At 39.0% G+C, this 22,473-nt stretch overlaps 2 protein-coding genes across 3 annotated transcripts; one reads left to right on the plus strand and one right to left on the minus strand.

Moving 5' to 3' along the window:
- The first annotated feature begins 1,725 nt into the window (after positions 1 to 1,725).
- Positions 1,726 to 18,590, plus strand: LOC117913709 (zinc finger CCCH domain-containing protein 30-like). 2 transcript variants are annotated; one of them, XM_034828767.1, is made up of 4 exons: positions 1,726 to 2,179; positions 15,978 to 16,181; positions 16,345 to 16,469; positions 16,551 to 18,590. In XM_034828767.1, the coding sequence occupies exons 1-4, from the start codon at positions 2,120 to 2,122 to the stop codon at positions 18,298 to 18,300; spliced, it is 2,139 nt and encodes a 712-aa protein (XP_034684658.1). In that variant the 5' UTR covers positions 1,726 to 2,119; the 3' UTR covers positions 18,301 to 18,590. The 2 variants fall into 2 exon arrangements, with proteins under 2 accessions (XP_034684658.1, XP_034684659.1); XM_034828768.1 differs by lacking the exons at positions 15,978 to 16,181; positions 16,345 to 16,469; positions 16,551 to 18,590 and adding an exon at positions 7,402 to 10,434 and having other exon boundaries at positions 2,108 to 2,179.
- A 273-nt stretch (positions 18,591 to 18,863) lies between these two features.
- LOC117913710 (peptidyl-prolyl cis-trans isomerase Pin1) lies at positions 18,864 to 22,254 on the minus strand. The gene is made up of 2 exons (XM_034828769.1): positions 21,879 to 22,254; positions 18,864 to 19,408 (listed from the first exon to the last, which is right to left on the minus strand). The coding sequence occupies exons 1-2, from the start codon at positions 22,108 to 22,110 to the stop codon at positions 19,284 to 19,286; spliced, it is 357 nt and encodes a 118-aa protein (XP_034684660.1). The 5' UTR covers positions 22,111 to 22,254; the 3' UTR covers positions 18,864 to 19,283.
- Between the last annotated feature and the right edge of the window lie 219 nt (positions 22,255 to 22,473).

Below are 22,473 nucleotides of genomic sequence, written 5' to 3' on the forward strand. Positions count from 1 at the left end.
ATAACATCAAGCAAAAATCTCCAGTGTGTTTCTTTTGAATTGTAATTTCATATTTTGATGCTTAAGATGAGAGCATAACACATTTCTATTTAATTAAACAAGGCAACACGCCACATAACAAAAATAATTATTTTTTATTAGGAATTGGTAGATCATTTTGCATGGTGTGTAACTAACATGGAGTGTAGGTTGCAATGACTCATGATCCAACATGGGCGACTCTGCTTGCTCCAGTAAAACCAAGCTTTCCAATGGTGAGCCATTAATTGATGGCTCCTAACAGTTTAGTTAGTGGTGTAATTAACAAAGTAGGAATGGAATAAGGGGGGGTCCTTGGGTAAATAGATGGAAAAGATTTATATTGCTAAGATAATCTTTCGTATCTTTTAGCATATTCACATATTGAAATACCCTTCATCATTAAGTCATGAAGGCCATTTATAAATAGGTTCGACTATGGTTGGGTTAGCTTATGATGGTTGAGCTGATAACTTTGATTAGTTTAGTATTCTTTCCTCTACCTCTACCATGCACATGGATGGTGGTGATTTTCTTAAAGGATAGTGGGAAATCATGTATGTTTAATCAATTTGTTCATGCCCGTAACGAGTTGGAGTCAATCCCTTCATAAGTAAGTCAAAGTCAAGTCATAGATCATACACCATAGGGTGGAGGATAGTGAGTGAAGGCCCATTGCTTTAACGGGTTTAGTTTGTACTTGGATTGAATCGTACTAAATTGTCATACTTAGATATATGGAGCAAGGTGAGAAGAAGAATAGGAATATGGTATGAAAGAATGTTTTCTATTTATATTCCCATATCTTAGAAAGAGCTGCTAAACATAGCTTGACCATCTTATCCATAGATGAAACACAAGTTGGAGATGTATCGGTCTATATTCCCACCAATGTGATCCTCATTACGGATAGATAAATTTGTTCAGAAACAAAACTCTTTTATTGTGAAATTAGATTTGTTATTAATGTTGGTTTATCTGTCAATGGTGTCGAATCTGCCGCTTAGTTGAAAGCTATGAAACAAGTCTGTGGTAGTTCAAAATTGGAATTGACACAATATCACAAAGTGATCGCCCTTGCTCAATTTGAGTCAGACCTTGATGCTGCGACTCAGACATTACTCAATAAAGGTGCAAGGCTTGCAGAAGTCTCGAAACAACCACAATATGCACCGCTTCAAATTGAAAAACAAATTCTAGTCATTCATGCGGTTATCAATAGATCCTGTGTATAATGGCCTAAAAGGAGGGAAGACCGGAAGTATAATGACTTTTGAGCTTATTCCCTTTGGTCTCTCCTAAAGATCTATGATTTGGTAGTGAAAAGGATATATAACTTGGAAGCAATATAACCATAACTCCCAAATTGAAATAGCGGCTAGTGATTACTCCCCTTCTTTTCTTTTCTTTTTTCCTTTTTCCTTTTTCCTTTTTAGAGATGACTACAAAATTTAATAGTTGGTCTTGTAAACTAATTTGTGCTTTATAAAATCATCATTCTTAATACGAATAAAAAGTTTCACTAGTTTATATTGCAAATAAATTGGACTAAAAATAATATTTTTGATGAGTAAATTGGACTAAAAAGAACGTTAATCAGGGAAGCGGTGAAAGGAAGGGAATATATGATATATTAGACAGTATCGGGAGGAGGGCAGGGCGGCCCACGAAAGCAAAAGGAAACCTGGGCGAAACGCAAAAGGGAGAATTAGGGAGCAAAGCAAAAGAAAGAATCAGAGGTGGAGTGATCAGATTTCACAAGAAAAGGCAAGCAGCCCCAATAAAATATACTAAATATACTAAATATTCTCACCCTTTTGGAATGGGTTCGCCAACGCATCGACTATCAGCTGTTAGGTGGTTACGCGTAAGCAAAACAGGAAACAACACTGCACCAAAATCAAAATAATCGAAATTAGAAAAACTCCAAACAAAACATAAGTGGCCTCTAGGGTTCCATATCAAGCAACATCACAATTCTCGTCTTCTTCTGTTCTTGTTCAAAAGCTCTGCACCACTGTGCAAGATCTGGCTCGCATTGTCGCAAGTGGAGTAATCGAGGTTTCGGAAACTCGGTTGCATTGCGGAATCGGTCTTCGGTATGAAGATATCGAAGAGTTCGAAGAAGGTTTCTTGGGCTCCCGATGCTAATCTGTGTCAGGTATACCCGCGGCATCTCCAATTGGAGTGTCTAGTTACCATATCAAATCACATTTGAATGTTTATTTTATGTTCGTGGTTCTGATTTCTTCGTTGGCAGGTGGTTCTCAGTTTTGATGCTCTCTCTTTAGGGTTTCGAAAATGTTTTTTTGTTATAAGTCTGCACTTGAACGTGGTTCTTTTTTCCCTTTTTAGTGCTTCTATAGCTATTCTCTTCATATCTATGTTTTTTCTAGCCGGTTGTTCTGTTTTTGAAGTTCCATGGTCTACTTATTTTAAGCTTCGTTTACTGATTCCCTGGTGCTTATGTGTTTCTTCAGCTAACCATTCGTTTGGTTGCTGAGGAAACCGGGAAAGAAAGTGGAAGAACACCCTGTCTTTGCCGATCAGGAATCTAGTTAGTGGAATGAAGATTCCTTTTTGTTTCTTTCAACTTGTGTTTTCTTTTGTGAAGTATCAAAAAATGAAAGAATTTTCTATTTGCACATTTTTCCCGAGCGTAAGATGGGGTTCGACCACATCTGGGTGTGAAATTTATAGATGTTTTCTGTGTACTTTGTGGCGCTTTTGGAGTTTCTCTTTTTAATACACGTTTTCTTTTTACCTATCAAAAAGTAAAATAAAATTTATAGATGTTTTCTAATCTCTCCAATATCTGCCAATTCATTCCCTTAGGAATTCCATTTGTAGCCAATAATGGAATTTCAAAATTTTAATGTGAATCCTTTTCTTTTCGCCCCAATTCTCTCATTCAAAACACAATGTAAAAGACAAGTAAGAGTCTTATGCAATGTTTTTGTTTCTTGAAATTGATAATTGAACCCAAGTAAAATAGTAGTATTGGGCTCTAAGTAAATGAAGTAATTTTATTTTCTTGGAGTCTGAATATAAAATAGAGTCTTAGCCCCAATATTGTAAAATTTTTATCCACAATTATGATTTTTTTCCCTATACATTTTTCTTATATGGAGTCTGAATGTTTCACAACAAGTCAAGGTTTTCATTTTTAACAAAGTTGGAAAATGGTGTTTTAATTGATGATTTGTCAGTTAAGTCATTCTTTTTTGTACCAAAAAAAAAAAGAAAGAAAAATAAAAATTGTTGTCATTTTTTATGAATTAAGATGAGACGATCTCCACTGAGAACGACCACAGAACAATTCATCGCTTAGATTATCATTTTTAGTGCAATTTTATTATTTACATAGAAATGAGAATAGAAATATGAATGCTTGAAATTGAAATTAAGAAATCTCAGACAAAATTCTTTGGGAGCCTTTGTGTGGGACAACTTCCTACAGTGGTGGTGCAACAGAAGTGCTTAATCTGCTTGTGATCATGGATCAATGCCCAGGTGCTATTTTTAACCACACTGAACGCCCAGCAAGAACTAATTTTCCTTGAAAACCTATGGTTGATTAAGTATAACATTCAATCATTCATCGCTTATAGTTCCCCTCGAGCCTTTTTTTGGAAAGGTTTCGACTCCCAACTACATTTTTTTTGTCTGATTTCTAAACATATCCTATCCTCCAGTCAAGGAAAATTATTAAATGCTGGTGAAGATTTAACTTCTAAGAATCAATAATAAGTATTTGTATCATGCAAGTCACCAAGAGACTTTAAGACTTAGGTTGCATCTATGCAAAAATAAATAAATAAAAATTTAAAAAACCTTCAGAAAAGAAGGAAAATTCTATAACTTAAATGTATTTTTTTCTCAAGCTATTTTCAGCATTTCCTTTTTCTACTTGTTGCATTATTTTGGAAATTCAGACAGAGCTTAAATATACTTAGGAATATAAAAAACTTCAATTATTACATACCTTGGACTCATGAAAGAGGTTCTTAAATAAGGGATTATAGTTCCTGGGATGGACTTCTTGGATAGTGTTGCAAACTTGTAATAAGTATCTTTCTCTCTACTCAGAGATTATGAAATACAGATTGATTTGTGGTAACTCTTGGAAAATGAGAAGATCAATATGTAACAATTGCCTATCAATATGGACAAAAAAAAAATGTAGTAATTTCAACAATATGATAGGTTAACAGTCTATTTGGCAATCCATTGCAATCCTTGTCTATTAGGTGTAAAATAGGTAATTAGCCTATCTAAAAAAATTAATAATAATCCTTGTTTATTAGGCTCTTCGATTATGTGTCATTTTAACCCATGACTTTAGACAATCTTTCAATTCCAAAATCTCAATGAGGACATTGCATTACCTGCCATAAGATATCATCAAATCAAGAACTTTATACTTTTTATTAAAAGAATATGCATTTAATGAAGTAGAATCACTCATGTAGGGGAATAGGTAGAATAATACTTTTTGAGGACCATATAAATCTAATAGTTGCTATTTTTGGCTAGTAATTTTGCCAAATATGAGATGAGGAGTGTGTGGAATACCCATCTTGAGCAATAAATACATAGTATGATCAAAAGAGACCCAAATTTATTTTAAATTTTGTTATTATCTTGAAATTTTGTTCCATTTACTATTTAAATTTTGGTATAAATATATAGAAAAGAGTTTTTAAAAACATTATGTATGGATTTTAAATCATACAACTTTATCAACTTAACCAACTTGAGCATAAACTAAATTCAACCCGAGTTTTAAAAAAATGAGATTGTGTTAGGTTTGGGTTGAGTATCTAGGGTTAAAGTTCAGGCTGGGTTAGGCTGGGCTGGGGTTGAATGTTTCTTAACTTGGGTTTGTCTTGGGTTAGCTATCAACCCAACCCAACCTGCCCAAGTTATAGTCCTTATGACTCATTACAATCCTAATGGTTGGGAAAGGACCTTTGGACATAGATTCCATTGAGTCATAAGAAGATTTAATAGTAAACTTTCCATCCTTGGCATTCTTTAAACCAACTTATCTTCACAATCCTTACAAAACCATCATCACTAGAGTTAGCTTAAGAAAGAACTCCACAATTTGCAACTTCCAATCATAAAAACTTCTCAAGAAACAAGGCTCCAACATCAAGTGCCACCTACCTCCTCCCAAACATCGGCTATCTAAATTGATAATGTGAAATAAATATGGTAACTATTCATTCAACATCACAAGTCATGCCAAAACCGTACTCTCCTTCCATCATGCAGTACAAGTTTGACTGTAGTTTGAAACTCCTCCAACCCTCTCCTAATTGCTTTCCATAAGCCCGTTTCATAACTTCCCTCCTGTCTTGAGCACATCACCCACCTGCCACTTCTCCAAACATACCAAAGATAACTTGTCTTTGCAACCTATTCTTATTTGTCCCATAGTTTGAAAGCCACTTTCCAATAAGAGGCTTTCGTGAGTAAAGACATGTTTTTATTATCTAAGCCACACTTATTTGTTTCAAAGTGATTCTCTAGAGTACTTCCATCCCGCAAAAAGTTCATGTTGAGTTTCTAGTCTCAATTGCACCATCCTTAAAATAACAAAAAAGGATAAGAGTTCGTAGGTGAGCTAGGCCACATACTCTTTAGAAGGTTAGTCTCCAATCCTAAGAAAGATACTGATGTTTCCAAGAAGCCAACCTTTTGTAAAACTTCTCCTTCACCGCATACCAAATTGAGGAAGATTTGGAAGGAGCACCCAAGAACATGGTTCAAAGTTGTGGTGTTGGTTGCTCGCTCTATGAGTCTTGCGGTGGATTAATTTCTACATCTCGAATTGACATCGACGATATGCACAATATGCGAGTTAAAAAACTAAAAGTGTTCTAAAAAAATAATGAGAATTTAAAAAAAAAAATTATTATAAAACAAACTCAACAATTTAATTAAAGAAAAAAATTATTTGTCACATTTAAGATTGAATGAAATGTTGTAGAAGCACTTGCTTGGATTAGTTTATGATAACATTAAGGATTGGAACTCTTAAAACATTATCATACTTATTTTTATACTAATACCGATTTTGATAATTGGTATATCAAAACATATTGCAATTTAGCTTGCTAATAAGAATTATTTTTTAAAAAATAAAAAATAAAAAATAAAAAATGAAAATAGTAAAAAGAGATGTGATTGATAAAATAATTGTTTGAAAATAAGTCGTTTTGAATTTCTTATTCCTAGTAATGGATTGAGGCATTTTTCTTAATTAATTTAAGGAGTCTTTGAGAAATGTTGATATTCTTTGTCCTTTTCCTCTCATTTCATGGGATTTGAATTGTTGGTATAGTGACTTCTACTCATCTCTCTAGTTGGTTGAGTCAAGGGATTCATATCCAAGTCAAGATTGAGTGATTGTTGAGCTGCATAATTTAACTTGGGTCTCAAACTCATTGTGGCTATAGCCAAGAGGGATACGACTTGATCTAGTTGTGCCAATGTCAACCAATACTTTGAACCATGCCTAGGGGGAGACCTAAATAGGTAGAAAACGACTTACCTACACCACATCTTAGCAACAAAGCCAACTCCTCAACATTGGGAACATCTCCAATAGGGATTAACCCATTGTTAAGTAGAATGATATCAAACTCTAAAGACACATCCAACCAAAGAAGGGTCCATCTTAGATAAATCAGTTGTTCTTAGGACACCTCATAGAAGAGTATAAGATTATCAACAAAGGGTAAATGAGAGATCTCCACACCCTCTCCCCCCCCAACTTCTTACCCATGGTTCAAAGTATCAGCCAAGATTGGTTTGTCTTGACCGAGTTGTATTCACCTTGACTATAGTTGTGACAAGTCCATGACATGACTCAATATTGTGTAGTTCAACAATTAGTCATTTTTAACTCAGATATGAATCGTTTGACTTGGGCAACTTGTGGAACAATTCAAAGTTACTACACCACAAATCAGATTAGATGAAAATAAAAGGAAAAACAAATAGATAATTTTTGTCTTCCCCTCATTAATCATGGAGAAATGCCTCAATACATAAGTAGAACAATAAATTCAAACTGATATTTTTTTTTTCAAAATTGTTATCAATCATATTTCCTTTTAGTGTTTGCTTTTTATATTTTCAATATATAACAATTCTCAAAAATTGGTAATGGGTGTAAAAATAGATATGGTAATATTCTACGAGTTTTTCATTCTTAACACTAACATAAATCAATTTCAATGCATGCTTTTATATCTATTTAGATAATGTTAAATGTGATAATTATTTTTTTATTAATTTGTTGAGTCCATCAAATTGTATTTATTCTTTAAATTTTTTTTCATTATTTTCTTAATTTTTATTTTTTTGTAGATTTTTTAACTAGCATAATCTTCCAATAACAATCCAAGATGAGGCGAGAGAGACTGCGTAGGAGAGTGAGGCGAGAGAGACTGCGTAGGAGAGTGCGATGGTGAGGAGGGGGAGGAGGGGCGGGCGCCGCGAAGCAGACGGAAGGAGTATAGCTTCACGGTGGAATCAAAGGCTTTTGAGATTATCGGGGAAGATAGAAAAGGAAAAATCCAGGTTATCATTGTGGAGAAGAAGGGAGGGGTTTCGTCATGGGTGCGTTTGGGAGCGCACGGACTAGGGCTTTTCCTGGAAGGCCTGAATCTATGTATAATGGATGAGAAAGAAGCAAGATGGGGAAGGGAATGGAAGGAGCAGGGCCGACTGTACTCCATGTCGCGAGGAAAAAACGAAGCGGGGGGATTTATCCGGCTAGGGGTCTCTGACCTAGAGAAGAAATGGTTCTGCGTCTTCATCCCGAGAGGCAAAAGGGATAAAAGGGGATGGGTGACCATGGCGGAGAAGCTTACCCAGATGGTAGGCTCCTTTGGTAGTAGTTCAAATACCCAGGTTGTAAAGGATACGGGTAAGATTGTTGGGGGGAGTTCGTATGCTTCAATAGCAAAACGAGCTCTTTTGGGTAAAACAAACGTAATCACAGTGAAGGCGAAAAGGGAGGAATCAGTGGATCTGCTCAAGAAGTTGGAGTATTGTGTGGTGGCGAGTAAAATAGACAACTCAGGGGAAGACGATGACCTTGAGAGGGTGGGACGACGCTGGGCAGAATCGTGGGAGCTTAAGGGTAGTTTAGGGCTGGCTAGGTTGGGTAAGGGAAGGGTTTTGCTGGACTTTGAAGACTTGGAAGAGGCCCGTCGTGTGGTATCCTCTGGAAATCGCAGGATGGATGGGATTCAGTTAGGGCTGGATTTTTGGAGTCCAAGGAGTGGATGTTGGACAGAGGAGGAAGAGCCCGAGGATATTTGGGTGAGATTATTTGGTCTCCCTGTCTCGCTTTGGAGTTCGGAGATCTTCAAGAAGGTGGGGGATGAATGTGGGGGCTTTATCACAGTCGACGACCAAACGAGAACGATGGGCGAGCTCCAGTGGGCTAGAATATTGGTGAGAGGAAGAGGCGAAGCTAAACCGAACGTCCTAGAAGTTGAAGTGGAGGACGAGGTCTATGCTGTATCGTTGTGGTGGGAATGTCGGCCGGTGATAAGGAGGAGTTGCAGACATAGTGATGGTCGTCACAGCAGTGAGGACAGGGGTAAGGAGATCTCACGCGCGGAGAAGCGAGTGAGGAAGGGGTGGGTGAGTGTGGGTCTCGAGACCCTGCAGACGTCAGAAGATGGGACGGGTGGGCAGAGGAGTGGTTCGGGTCGGGTTTCTCAAAGCCCGACTTCCAGCTCTTGGGCCCCAAATGGAGCTTCCTTAAGCCCATCTGTCAACCCAAAGCAGCTAAGAGGGGGAGAAGGGCCTGGGCTGAAGAGTGGTGTGTTGGGCCTGAAGCTGAAAGGTGTGGCGGTTAGCCCAGAAGCTGGCCCATCCCATAGACGTGATGAAGTGGGCTGCTCTTATGAAGGCCCAATGTCGCCAAAGGCCCAGTTTCCTCAGTTAGTTATAAAGCAAAGGGAAGGCCCAAATTCCTCAGCAGTCCAAGACCGAAATAGCCCTCAGAAGAAGGATCCTCTGCAGAAGGGAACAGCTCCAGGTAATCCTCATGTGCCTGAACCTTTTGTTGCACGGGAGACTGAAGATTTGAGGAAACTATATGGCGTGGCTGGGATTTCAGAAACGGATAAGGCGCTTAAAGAGGAGGCAATGAGGTATGGAATGGGATTGTGCTCTTGGGGGAAAAGGGATGTGGGGACCTCTCTTCTCAACTCTTCTAATTTTGATCGGACTCCCGGGGGGGAGTTTTTCGATCATTCTGGGGACTGGAATGAGGAGGATCGGGATGATAATACCATGTGGCTAACGGTGTATGAGGGCTGTAATGAAGGAAGAAGTGGGGGTAAGGAACTGGGAGCAAAGATAAGCCACAGTGATAAGGGCAAGGGGATTGCTGGGATAGGAGATATTTGTGATTCCCAAACAGAGAGAGGTGAGCAGGAGGATAAATGGGAGGAGAATGGCTTGGTGAAATTCAGCCAATTCCTGGGCTTCTCCACGGAGGGGTTGGAGAAGGAAATTCTGAATTTCCTGACCAAAATCAGAAAAAGAAGGGAGAAAATCCATAGTAAAGAGCTACTGGACAAATCTAAATTTGAAAGGGAGTTAAAAAGATTGGAATGCTCCATTAATTATGAGGGAGGAATTAAACAGAAAGGCTCGGTACAGGGCAAAGGGCGTCAGATTGTGATTGCCCAATGAAGTTGAAAATTCTGAGTTGGAATGTGAGGGGAGCAAATGATAGCTCTAAACGGAAAGTTATTAAGACGTTCATAAGGAACCAGAGGGTGGATGTAATTTGTATTCAGGAGACAAAAATCCAAGCTATGTCGGACAGCATTGCAAGAAGCCTAGGATCCGGAAGATTCCTAGCTTGGAAAGCTGTGAATGCGGAAGGGGCTTCAGGAGGAATCTTGATATGTTGGGATACAAGGACCTTGAATATGATAGATTGGGAAGAGGGTCAGTTCACGCTATCTTGCAGATTTCGGAATGTAGAGAATGGGGCTATATGGACTTTTACGGGAGTGTATGGTTTGTTTTCCAAAGTGGAAAGGGATGCCTTATGGGATGAGCTTGGGGCGATAAGAGGGCTGTGGGAAGACCCCTGGTGTATAGGGGGGGATTTTAATATTACCCTGTTTCCACGGGAAAGGAGTAGTCAGAGGGGAATAAATTCAGCAATGAGGAAATTTGCTGAAATTGTTGATGAGCTGGGGCTGGTGGACCTTCCTCTTCAGGGGGGTGAGTTCACTTGGAGTGGGGGACTGAACAATCAGGCCTGGGCAAGATTGGACAGGTTCCTAGTATCCCCTTGTTGGATAGATCAATTCAATGGGATTAATCAGTGTAGGCTGCCCCGTCCGGTGTCCGATCATTTTCCAATTTCGTGAGTGGGGGGGGGGGGGGGGGATAAGACGGGGCCCAACCCCCTTCAGATTTGAAAATATGTGGCTGAAGGTAGAGGGCTTCAATGATCTAGTTCACAGCTGGTGGCAAGGAATTGAGGTTAGGGGCAGTGCTAGCTACAGATTGGCTACCAAGATGAAGGAAATAAAACAGAAATTGAAAGTCTGGAATAGAGAAGTTTTTGGGCAGCTGGAGAGCAACAAATCCTTAGCCTTACAGCAGGTGGAATTCTGGGATAGGGAGGAAAATGAAAGAATTCTGACTGTGGAGGAAATTGAGCTTAAGAAAGAGGCAAAGGATAATTATAGAAAATGGGTGATAATGGAGGAAACGCATTGGAGACAGCTCTCTAGGGAAATATGGCTGAAGGAGGGGGATAGAAACACGGGTTTCTTTCACCGCATGGCAAGTTCTCACCGTAGATATAGCTCTTTGGAGAGAATAAAGATCAATGGAGTGTGGTTGGTGGAGGAGAAGGATATCAGGGAAGGAATTGCTAATGAGTTCCAAAGCTTGCTTTCAGAAGATACGGGGTGGAAGGCGGACATAGGGAATCTTCAATTTGACCAGATCAGTCCACAAGAGGTTGAGTACGTGGAGAGGCCCTTTACAGAAGATGAAATTCATGCGGCCTTGATGGAGATGAATGGGGATAAAGCCCCGGTCCGGACGGCTTTACTATGGCATTTTGGCAAAGCTGTTGGGAATTCATTAAAGAGGAGCTTTTAGAAATGTTCAAAGACTTTTATGATCACAGCTCTTTCCTTAAGAGCCTCAACAATACCTTCTTGGTATTGATCCTTAAGAAATGTGGGGCTGAGGATCTTAGAGATTTCAGACCTATAAGTCTCTTGGGGGGCTTTACAAGCTGTTGGCTAAAGTGCTAGCTAATAGACTGAAGAAAGTAGTAGGCAAGGTGGTTTCCATTTCTCAGAATGCCTTTGTGAGGGGAAGACAAATCCTTGATGCGTCTCTAATTGCAAATGAAGTGATAGACACGTGGCAGAAACAAAAAGGAAGGGGTATTATATGCAAATTGGATATAGAGAAAGCCTACGACAGCATTAATTGGAAGTTCTTGTTGAAGGTGTTACAAAAGATGGGCTTTGGGTCTAAGTGGGTGGGGTGGATGTGGAGTTGTATATCCTCAGCTAAATTCTCAGTGTTGGTCAATGGAGTGCCTGCAGGTTTCTTCCCTAGCTCTAAAGGTCTTAGACAAGGGGATCCTTTGTCTCCTTATCTTTTCATTATGGGGATGGAAGTGCTAGATGTTCTTATCAGGAGAGCTGTGGAGGGGGGATTTTTATCAGGATGCAACATCAGGGGTGGAAGTGGTCCTCCAATGAACATTTCTCACTTGTTTTTTGCTGATGACACAATTATATTTTGTGAGGCTAGAAAGGATCACCTCACTCACTTAAGTTGGATTTTATTCTGGTTTGAGGCGGCTTCAGGGCTAAGGATTAATTTAGCCAAGAGCGAAATCATTCCAGTTGGAGAGGTGATGGAGATGGAGGAGTTGGCGGTTGAGCTTGGTTGCAGGGTGGGGGCTTTACCATCTCAGTACTTGGGTCTCCCTCTAGGGGCTCCAAACAGAGCGCCTTATATATGGGATGGGGTGGAGGAGAGAGTTAGGAGGCGACTAGCTCTTTGGAAACGACAATATATTTCTAAAGGTGGAAGAGTCACCTTAATAAAAAGTACTCTGGCTAGCATGCCAATCTACCAAATGTCCCTGTTCAGAATGCCTAAGATAGTGGTTAGAAGGATTGAGAAACTACAAAGGGATTTTTTGTGGGGAGGGGGACATATGGAGGGAAAAGCTCATCTGGTCAAATGGGGGTGGTTTGTACAGACAAGGATAAAGGTGGGCTAGGTCTTAGAAAGCTAGCTCTGTTGAACAAAGCTTTGCTTGGCAAGTGGATATGGAGGTATGCTTGTGACAAAGATAATTTGTGGAGACAAGTGATCAAGGTGAAGTATGGGCAGGAGGGGCTTGATTGGAGGCCCAAAACGGCAAATGGGGCGGTTGGAGTAGGGGTTTGGAAGGAGATTTGGAAAGAATCAGAGTGGTGTTGGGATAACATGACATTCCGAGTAGGGAAAGGCAACAGGATCAGATTTTGGACAGATGTGTGGTGTTCAGAAGCTCCATTGTCTCAGTGTTTCCCTCATCTCTTTGGTATGGCTGCGCAAAGGAACTCAACGGTTGAGGAAATGTGGGATCAGGAATTGGGTCAAGGAAATTGGAACTTTCACTTTGTGAGGGATTTCAATGATTGGGAGTTGGAGTTGGTGGGGGACTTTCTCCACTCTTTGAGGGGTTTCAAACCCTCCTTGGAGGAAGACTCAGTTATGTGGAGGAAAGGAAAGAGTGTTCAGTTCAGGGTAAAGGAAGCTTATAGTTTGTTGGCGAAGTCTGATGATATAGGTTTTCCTGCAAGAAGTATTTGGGTGGCAAGGGTGCCAACTAAGGTTTGTTTTTTTGCCTGGGAGGCGACATGGGAGAAGGTGCTAACATTGGATAGGCTCCAAAGAAGAGGATTTCAACTGCCAAACCGTTGCTTTTTGTGTGGTAGTGAGGAAGAAAGTGTAAATCATATCCTTATACATTGTACAGTGGTTAGAGCATTATGGGAGATTATTTTTGGTTTAGTTGATGTGAATTGGGTTTTCCCAGAAACTGTAAAGGAGGTTTTAGCTAGTTGGAGGGGTCCGTTTGTGGGAAAGAAAAGGAAAAAGATATGGGCTGCCATTCCGTTGTGTATTTTTTGGACGGTGTGGAAGGAGAGGAATAGATTAGCTTTTAGGGGGGGGATATTGAATATTCAAAAGTTAAAGAATTTTTTTGTTTGTAATTTATGGAGTTGGGCCAAATTGTATGTAGGAGAGGAGGCGTTCTCCCTTATAGGCTTTTTAGAGTGGATAGCTTCCACTTAGAGGGAGGTAATCCTTTTGTCTTTGTTTTTTGAGGCTTATGTTGCCTTGTATACTTCCTGTATGCTTTGCGGCGTTTTGCCTTTTTAATGCATATCCTTACTTATCAAAAAAAAAAACAATCCAAGATGTTGAGACCAATCTTCCTTGGGACCTATTGAGTTAGTAATCGATATTGCAACTTTGGATCATGTTCCCACAACAAGAGATTGTATAACTAGGCTACATTAATAATGCATTTTTCATGTAAATCATTTTATATATCACATATAAGTGTATCTTATGTACATGAATACATTATAATTGATCCATACAGTCTGTGCACATTTTATCATTTTAAATAGTTTATAGGAAAAATCAAATATAATTTCTTTTAACCAATTGCTGTACTGTTGTTTAAAAAGGCATTTTGATGTGACTAAAATAGTAGAAACTCCCTTTTATTTTCTTTTACATTAATTATTAAAAAAAACCCTCTTCTGGTGCTCAAAATCTTAGGTTGCTTTCCATTATCCTCTATTTAATCTTCTTCTTCATTTTTTTTAATAATTTAAAAAGAATGACAAAGAGCTAAGGAAGAGAGAACAATCCTGCATTGGAATATTTCACACATGTTGACAGTCAATGTGGAATATTGGAGTTCAAGCATAACTAAAGTTGCAGCAGATATTGGGTGGTGGTATTTGAATGAAACTTGTGGTTTTCAAATGGTTTGAATATTGAGCAATGATGATGAACAGTGAATTGAGGTGTTTGTATCTTTTCTTCTTAGTTTTATGTTTCTCTTTGCTTTTCCTATGTTGGAGGTGCTAGCAGGGGTGGGGGAGGGGATGACGAACTTGAAGTTAAAACTTTGAACATAACATGTGGACACATATATTCCCATGGTCCACATAAGTAAATGCTTTTACTTGTATACAATTCTTTTATCTTTCTTTATTGGTTTGGGTATGTTAATTGGAGACTAGTTGAAGTTTTGAACTTCAGTATAATATTATTTATTAGCATACTAGTAGGTCCTTTGAAACTTAAAATTATGGTTAAAAGTTGAAAAAAATTATCTTGTAGATCTTATGATGAATCTATGTATTAAAATGTCAATTTGTTGAGTTGATTTCTTCAACACTAGTTTTTAACATTTTGATGTGTATGGCATTGATGAATGCTATATTTGCCTGTTTTTCCGTTGATATATCTGTCTTGAAATTGGTTTTAACATTTCCCTATTATTCATTCTTGAAAATATGGGTTTCATATATGATAGAGATTTTTGACCTTTCTATTTCCAAAATGTGAAAAACTTCCATTAAACGATATGATATGTATGATACAAAAAGGGGAAAATGGTATATACATAGAAATGCCAGTGTGACAGACAATATAAGTACAGCGTCAAAATTACTACATTGGCATGATATATCTAAGGAAATCATAGTAATTGTTCTCTCTCTATTTGCCTTTGCCTTTTGGGTCCCTTTGTATTCTTTCTGTGTGCTTTGGTGCTCATTTTGGCAAAGTGCTGATAATAAAATCTTGTTTTTGCTTTCCTATCTGTACATATATAAGCAAATCATAGAAAATGGAAGATTTAAATATTAGGTAACCCTTTTCTCTGTGATACTTCAAATCAGTTTGCTTTCTTAGTCAACTGAAATGACAATATCAACTAATATTACATTATTACTTAAATGATATATCAGTAAAAATAATGGGTAGAGGTGGCATTTATTTGTGAAATTGCAGTCTGAAGCTATTTGCACTCAAAGAGTGTGTAATATGTCTTTCCTCTTGTTATTTTCTGGTTCTGTTTAGCGTATGTGGTAAACTGAGAACAATATATGCCATCATGAATGGTTGGTCAGTGTCTTGTTATATTAAGTTCGAAATTGCAAAATTGCTGTTTGTTTTGTCTAGAAATGCAATCTTTGCAGTACCTAAGAATTGCAGTTCTCTTCATATGGATAGAGAGATACTTAATCTTGTGCTGTTGGAGTTACATTTTTTCTTTGGTTATAATAATTTATGGATTGTCTGATGGCCATCAGTATGATTTGCATTGATCTAGCCTAACCAAAAATAAAAAATAAAAATTGATTTGCATTGATCTAAACGGTTCTTTTATAACGATGTTAACTCACTGACAACTTAATCTCAGCATGGTTGTTAATTTTAATATTATGGTTTTTTATTTATTTTTTCATCACCTTTTACACAATATGTTGGGGAGAAAGGAATAGGAATTCAGCAATATGGCTGCTACACATCCCAATTGACTGTTATCTTGCTGGGTCATTTTTCTGGTGGAGTCACAACAGTCACTATTTTCTTTAGCGTGTGTGCATTGGGATGCAAATGGCATCTTAGATGGATGCCATCTGGTGGCCATCAGAGATGAAGTTGGTTGGAAATTCTATTTCCCTTGGTCTAGGCTTGTATGTTACGCTTTTGCTACCATTTTAATGTGGTAGTTGCTCCTTCAGCCAGGGAGCCTGTGAAGTCTACCATCTAGGTTTCTGATAAATCAGTTACTAATTTGATGAATGATAGCCTGGTGTAATAAACCAATTTCTGTTTTCAAACAGGCGAAACTGTTTCGATCAAAGGATTGTCCTTCGCAAGTTTGCTTGAAAGCTCGTGATGGTCTTCTAGCAAAGAAATCATGGATATTGCATTCTGATGGCCTGGACACCAATGGCCTCCCTCATGGATTCAAAGACACTCGTGTGAACCAATCGAAGAAGAAAGTTTCGCACATCCCTAAGATCAAATGGAAATGCCCACCCAAGGTAAGCTGATGTTAGATGTTGGACCTCAACTTGCAACCCCTTGTTGCAAATTTTTCATGCTTTTGGAGGGGTTATCATTACAAGTTTCTGCATACATCTGGCATGGGCACTGAATTTGCTGAATTGAATTCTTATATTTAACTGTTTTTTTTTTCTTAACCAGTTTGTCTTGAGTTCCAATTGGCTCGTTGCATCTGGTGAAGAAAGCCAAGAGGCAGAGGCTCAAAAGCTGAGAGAAAATCATGTTGTTGAAGCAGTTTATCCTCGCATATCTGCTATACCTCTTAGGTAAAATCTCCTAACCCCTGAAAATCTGTATATTACTTCCTTTCTTCATCCTTAAACTGAGGCTCATGCATCTTCCTATAGCCCCTCCATTTCATTGGACATAGAAGAATGCCATCAGGATGATTGCGACATCCCTCTTGTCCCCATCACATCCATGGAAGATGAAGGAACAGTGGATACATTGTTTGATTTGGCAGCACCAATTAACTCTTCCATGATTTCAAAGCCACCAGCCTTGTCCCAAGATTTATTGGCATCTGGAAACACTTCCCAGTGCAACAGGCCTGTTCTAGAGCCACCTGCCATTGAAAAAACTGCACTTGGCTTGTCACCGGATGTAGAAGCTGATATAATTGCTGCAGCTACTGCTGCCATTACCATGGTCATGAGATGCAAGGAGCAGGGAAGCTCGATTGACACAGATTTGCTCATTAAAATCCTTACCAACCCAAAAATGACTGAGAAATTGATTAATGGTTGTCGAGAACCTGGAGGTACCAGTACTATACCCTTATCTGAGTCAAAACCGGTAACTCAGTTGGTTACCGTATCCTGTTCAGAACCTGCTATAGTATTGGAGCCAAGGCCAGCCAATGAAAATATGTGTTATCAACCAAAGAGGGTGCGGCCTGCTCTAGATTCAAGGTCTCCCCAAGAAGATACTTTTCCAGTCTCTAGGTCAAAGCAAGTTGCTCATCGAGTTCCCTTACCTCACACAAATGGGAATATGTGTTCTCTACCAGGCAACAAGAGACCTGCTCTAAATTCAAGCCCTCTCCAGCCAGATAACTTTCCAAGCTCGTGTTCAAAGCCTGTCACCCTTCCAAAGCCAGAAAGTGGAAACATTTATCCTCTGCCCAATGGGATGCTACCAGACTCAAATTCAGGGCTTTCCATACCCGATACTGTTACAGTTTCTTTGTCCCCAGCTCCCTTAGCCAGCAAAGGACCGAATATGGTTTTGTTGTCTCAGCCAGCTAAAGTTAACTTATGTTCCATTCCAAATGATGTGCAACCTGCCATAAATTTGAGACCTCCCCAAGCAGATGCTGTCCAATTCTCTAGGTCAAAGCCAGCAAATGGAAACATGTATTCTCTTGTAGATGAGGTGCTAGCTGCCGCCTCAAATTCCAGGCCTCCCCAGCTAGATACTGTTCCCGTCTCTAGTTCAAAGCCTGTCAGTCTTTCGGTGCCCGTTTTACCCAGCAAAGAAGTTGATATGGTTGCCTCACAGAAGGCAGCAAATGAAAACTTCTACCCTTTATGGAGTGGGTCGGGATCTACTGTAAGCACAAGGTATTCTCGAGAGCCTATGGTTCCATTATCTGGGTTTAATCCTGCACCTCTCTTGGTTCGCTCTTCTGCCCTAGAGCCTAGGGTTTTGTCACCAAGACCAACAAATGGAAACTTGCACAACATACTGAAAGGAGTACAACCAACTTTAAACACAACACCAACTTTACCAGACATCTTGCCAACATCCTCTTTCAAAGCTATAAAATCTCATGTGAAGGACGTCAACTACTATAAGAGCCTCGTTAAGCAACACGGAGGAGAAAAGCAAGGAACTCAGGATCAAATCATCCCACAGTATGCTAACCATGAAAATTACCTTCAAGGCATGGAACTGATACAGAACTTCAAACCAACAGAATTGAAACCCAAGTCTCAGAAGTCTTGCATCTTCTATAACAGCCCAACAGGATGTCGAAATGGAACCAATTGCCCTTACCAGCATGACACGTTCTCTCAATTGCGTTGCGGCAGCATGCTGGAAGATAAAAGGGCAAAGAGAATGAAACTAGATGGGAAAATTACAGGCAGAAAATGATCAAGGCGGTAACTGGTGGTATGGTTTTTCAACTTATGTAGGTTCATATTTCCATCATCCCCCACATAAAACTACACGGTTGCACTTCATCATAAGCACAAGTGCACCACCCACTCGTCACCTTATCTTCTCATTCATAGTGCATAGAACACCTCCTTGAGAGGTTAAAATAAAATGTCTAAGAGGAACTTTTACTGACAGTCTTACATTTACTTTCTAAGACTTGAAAATCCTAGTTTCAAAATTTTCACACTTTTTTTAATCATATGGTGCTGATCATTTCGTGTGCATGGACGCTATGGCTGCTGATAATTTTTGCATTTTTGAACCATGGGGATATTGTTAAAGGGGGGAATTTCAATTAAGTAGCATGCATGACCAATATAACAGCAATACCAGAGAGAACAAAGAAGAGAACCATAGATTATATGAGAACTGCTAAAACTTGGGAAAATGGAAGATGGAACCGATTGGAGCTAATATGACAAAATTGATTGATATCCAATACACCTGGAGATTAAATAATCATCATATGTTCATGATAAAAAAAGTGCAGTTGAATGTAGTAATAGAAAAATCATGATCATTATAGATGTGAAAAACTACAGAAGGGGTTCCAGTGCAACATAGAAGAACAATAATGCTCATATCTATGCTGCAGCATCCAATCACTCTCTTAGTTTCTGCCACACCATACATGGAATCCTGTAGGTGAAACAAATTGAGAGATGTATATCAAACCATGCTTTTATTCAGTTAATACAAATCTCATCAATCCACAACCTGGTAAAAATTTTAGATGTTCCCAAGGAATGGGTCAAAACAGTTCAGAATTGGGTATAATAAGTTCTAACACTCCACACACATCAATGGCCTCATGCCCTGTAATAAGATGGTCATATTGTTGCCCATATTGGAAGAGCAACAACCATATTTCAGAAGACTCCTTGTTTCAGTCTAACCAAGAGCTTCTTCTGCGATGATCAACCAGTCCTCATTATGATGTGAACCCCACTATCAGTTTCCACGATGTCGCTAATCTCCCCAACTTTAAGAGCATATGTTGCTTCTTCAAAAGGCTTTTGCATCTGACCCCGACCAAATGGCCCTGTAACAACATTTACAAAGTACTTTTGTTTAGACCTGCATTTATCAGGATAATAAACTACACTGTCTACATTCCTGAGATCAATCAAAGCCAAATGAAACATAATGCCAAAATGGGGCATCGGTCACATGTACATCCCGTACTCTTTTTGTGCAAAAACAAAAACAATATATTGGAAAGACATTTATATGCACAGGGGGTAGAAATCTCATTTACACGTGCACTCCTAAGGAATCAAAGGGCTCAACAAGGTAACAAGTCCCATAGTGAACACAAACTAAAAGATCATGTATAAGGCCAGATCTAAACAACCCACAAATACTAGAAGGGAAGAAACATTCCAATTTTCTTGTTCATAATAGCTTCAAACTTCATACCAAACTAAACTCTCTTAGGCAGGCCTGGAAATGCATGCAGTCGCACACAAGTACATAGCACATTCAGTTGAGTGCACTGGCATGAGCCTTAAACCGTCTACACTTTAAAGGTGTGTTTCAGTATGTAACCAGGGCCACTGTAAAGCTCTCAGATGATTTGCAGCAAAAAAACTGGGTCCAGAAGCTGTAGCAAATGCAAAAGTTTTGACTGAAGAATGTCTTAGCATGAAACACACTCCTCTGGATTATCACTAAACCTAAATTATAATATTTATGATACTCATCTGTACAGATCCAGAGCCTGAACCTGTATCATGAATGTTGGAAAAAGAGCAAAGACAACAATTATTATTATTTTTGGTGGTTTTATTCATAAAAACAGAAATTCCCTTCATTCAAAATTAAGTGATGGATAGAAGGATGAGAGCCAAAAACCTACGTATCAGATTCTACCAGGAAACCAAAACAAGAGACAGCAAGATTACATGAGAATTTCTTGGATGCTAGTGGGAGCTATGGGACTAAACCATATAGAAATATTGATTTACCAACGATTTTCATGCAAGATGGTATTCCAACACATGGGACCCAAAAGTTACAAAATAAGGATGGTAATCGTGCATGCTCAGGATGGGGCACCCTGTTCTGATCCCATCCTCATGGACAAAACCCCTGCAAAACTTATCCCAGTTCCCTTCCTTGTCCTGATCCCACCTTGCAAGATCAGTAAAGAAAACTTGTTTGGCTGAGTCAGGGGCACCACTGGACTTCAAATATAGCATATAAGCATATAGGGTTTGCAACATTCTTTACTGATAAAGATCTGATGAGATATCAACTGGTGGTACAAGTACCTACAGAAGAAGGAGCAGACCACAAAAAATTTCTCCTATAAAATATAAAATGGAATTACTAAAAACAATGTTGCTCGAGATAGTGGAAAGTCTTGGAGCTGAGGTTTAGTCTTCGTGAGTATAAGAAACAATGTGCCACTTGAAAAACAAGTGACACACCAACTTTTTCACCAGGCATAAGGAATCTTAACTCCAAAACCGAACATATCCAAATTGCTAGTTAACATTGTAGCTAATCATTATAATCTCATTGAGTCCACAGCATAAGAAGAGCATGAATTTTTTTGTAATCATTGAGAAGCCTCTTTATCTCCTATATCACTTAAGATGAACAAGCTATTAAAACCAAGCCAACATGAACAATGGAAAAGAACTTCATCCTAACACACAAGATGGCAAAACTTGAAAGTACTGAGAATTCAGATCTATGAAATCCACAATTTTAGATTGTCATAACTAAGAGACAAGTTTTTTACTACTTTCTTTTATCTGAAAACAAGAATAAATGTGAAAAAACAAATCTCAACTGCGAAAAACCCTAATTCACTCTGAGGAGACCAACTCATCATAGGCAGATTACAACACATTGCAACCGCAGATTAATCTGATATTCTTTGAATCCAATTCAATAACAAGAAAGTCAATGAGGGGGAAAAGAAGATAAGAATAAGGAACCGGATGCAACGATTATGGTGTTCCAAATCACTGAAAAAGAGGCAGAAAAACTGGGGAAAACCTAAGAAAGGTAAGCACACAAGCTTCTGAAATCAGAGTGTCAAAAGATTTGGAGATGTCTTGAGTTCAGCCACAGAAACCCTAATCTCACTTTCGTAACACCTAACAGATCAGAAAAACATTCATCATAATCCAAAATTAACAGTAATATCCCACGCTAACCGTCCTTCCCTTACTCCTCAAACAAAAGACCATAGTTATACACAGAAAGCATTCATCGGCTGAGGCCATAGTTGAAGTAATTTCCACAGTCGAGACGAAAGGATTAAAAATTTTGAACCTGAGATTTCTCACTCTTGGAGACAAAATAAATATTATCACTCTACTTTTTGGCAGTTAGTGTAATATTTTTATTTTCGGAAAGCAACACAAAACAACACAAAGCACAAAGTTAGTTTTCCTGAGTTTTCTCAGCATCCAAAGAGAAGGCAGCAATCAAACCCTAATCCAAAAAAACCAATCAAAACAGAAGAAGATAAAGAGAGTAGAGCTATAAAAACCGACCGAGATCGCCGCCGCGCTTGGCAGAGCTGCAATCGGAGATTTGAGAAGCGACGTCGGAGAACTTAGATTTGCCAGAAATGATGTCGTCTCGAATGGCCTTAATCTGAGTGACGGCACTTTCTTTGGTGGTGGCCTTTATGACTCGACCTTCAGGATCTCTCCAAGAAGCCTTCCTTCTGGAATCTTGGTGCTTGATCAAGATGTGCGAAGCCCTCACCTGATTCGACGACATTTTCCCCTTCTTTTTGTTGTGCTCCGCTCGATCTGCAGATGAGATCGAAGTTTTCTTCCTCTTACGATCCGGCTCTATCTTCGCTACTCTCTCTCTCCCTCTCTCTCTTCGATCTCTCGATCTAAATGCGACCTGCGACTGGAAAACCTCCCTGTGAATATAAAGGCGTCCGGGGCTGTGATGCTGTAATCCGCAAAACGACAGCGTTTAGCCTATCCACTGTGGTAATGATTTGGCTTTCTCTGATTGTAAGATAGCCAGCCCACCCATATGAATTAGTGTTTGATTAAATCCTAATAATTAAGAGATATACATACAGTAAATGATGATAGATTAAAAGAGGTTACTGCTGCCTTTTATTTT

The sequence above is a fragment of the Vitis riparia genome, chromosome 4, assembly GCF_004353265.1.
Source record: "Vitis riparia cultivar Riparia Gloire de Montpellier isolate 1030 chromosome 4, EGFV_Vit.rip_1.0, whole genome shotgun sequence".
Lineage (NCBI taxonomy): Eukaryota > Viridiplantae > Streptophyta > Magnoliopsida > Vitales > Vitaceae > Vitis > Vitis riparia.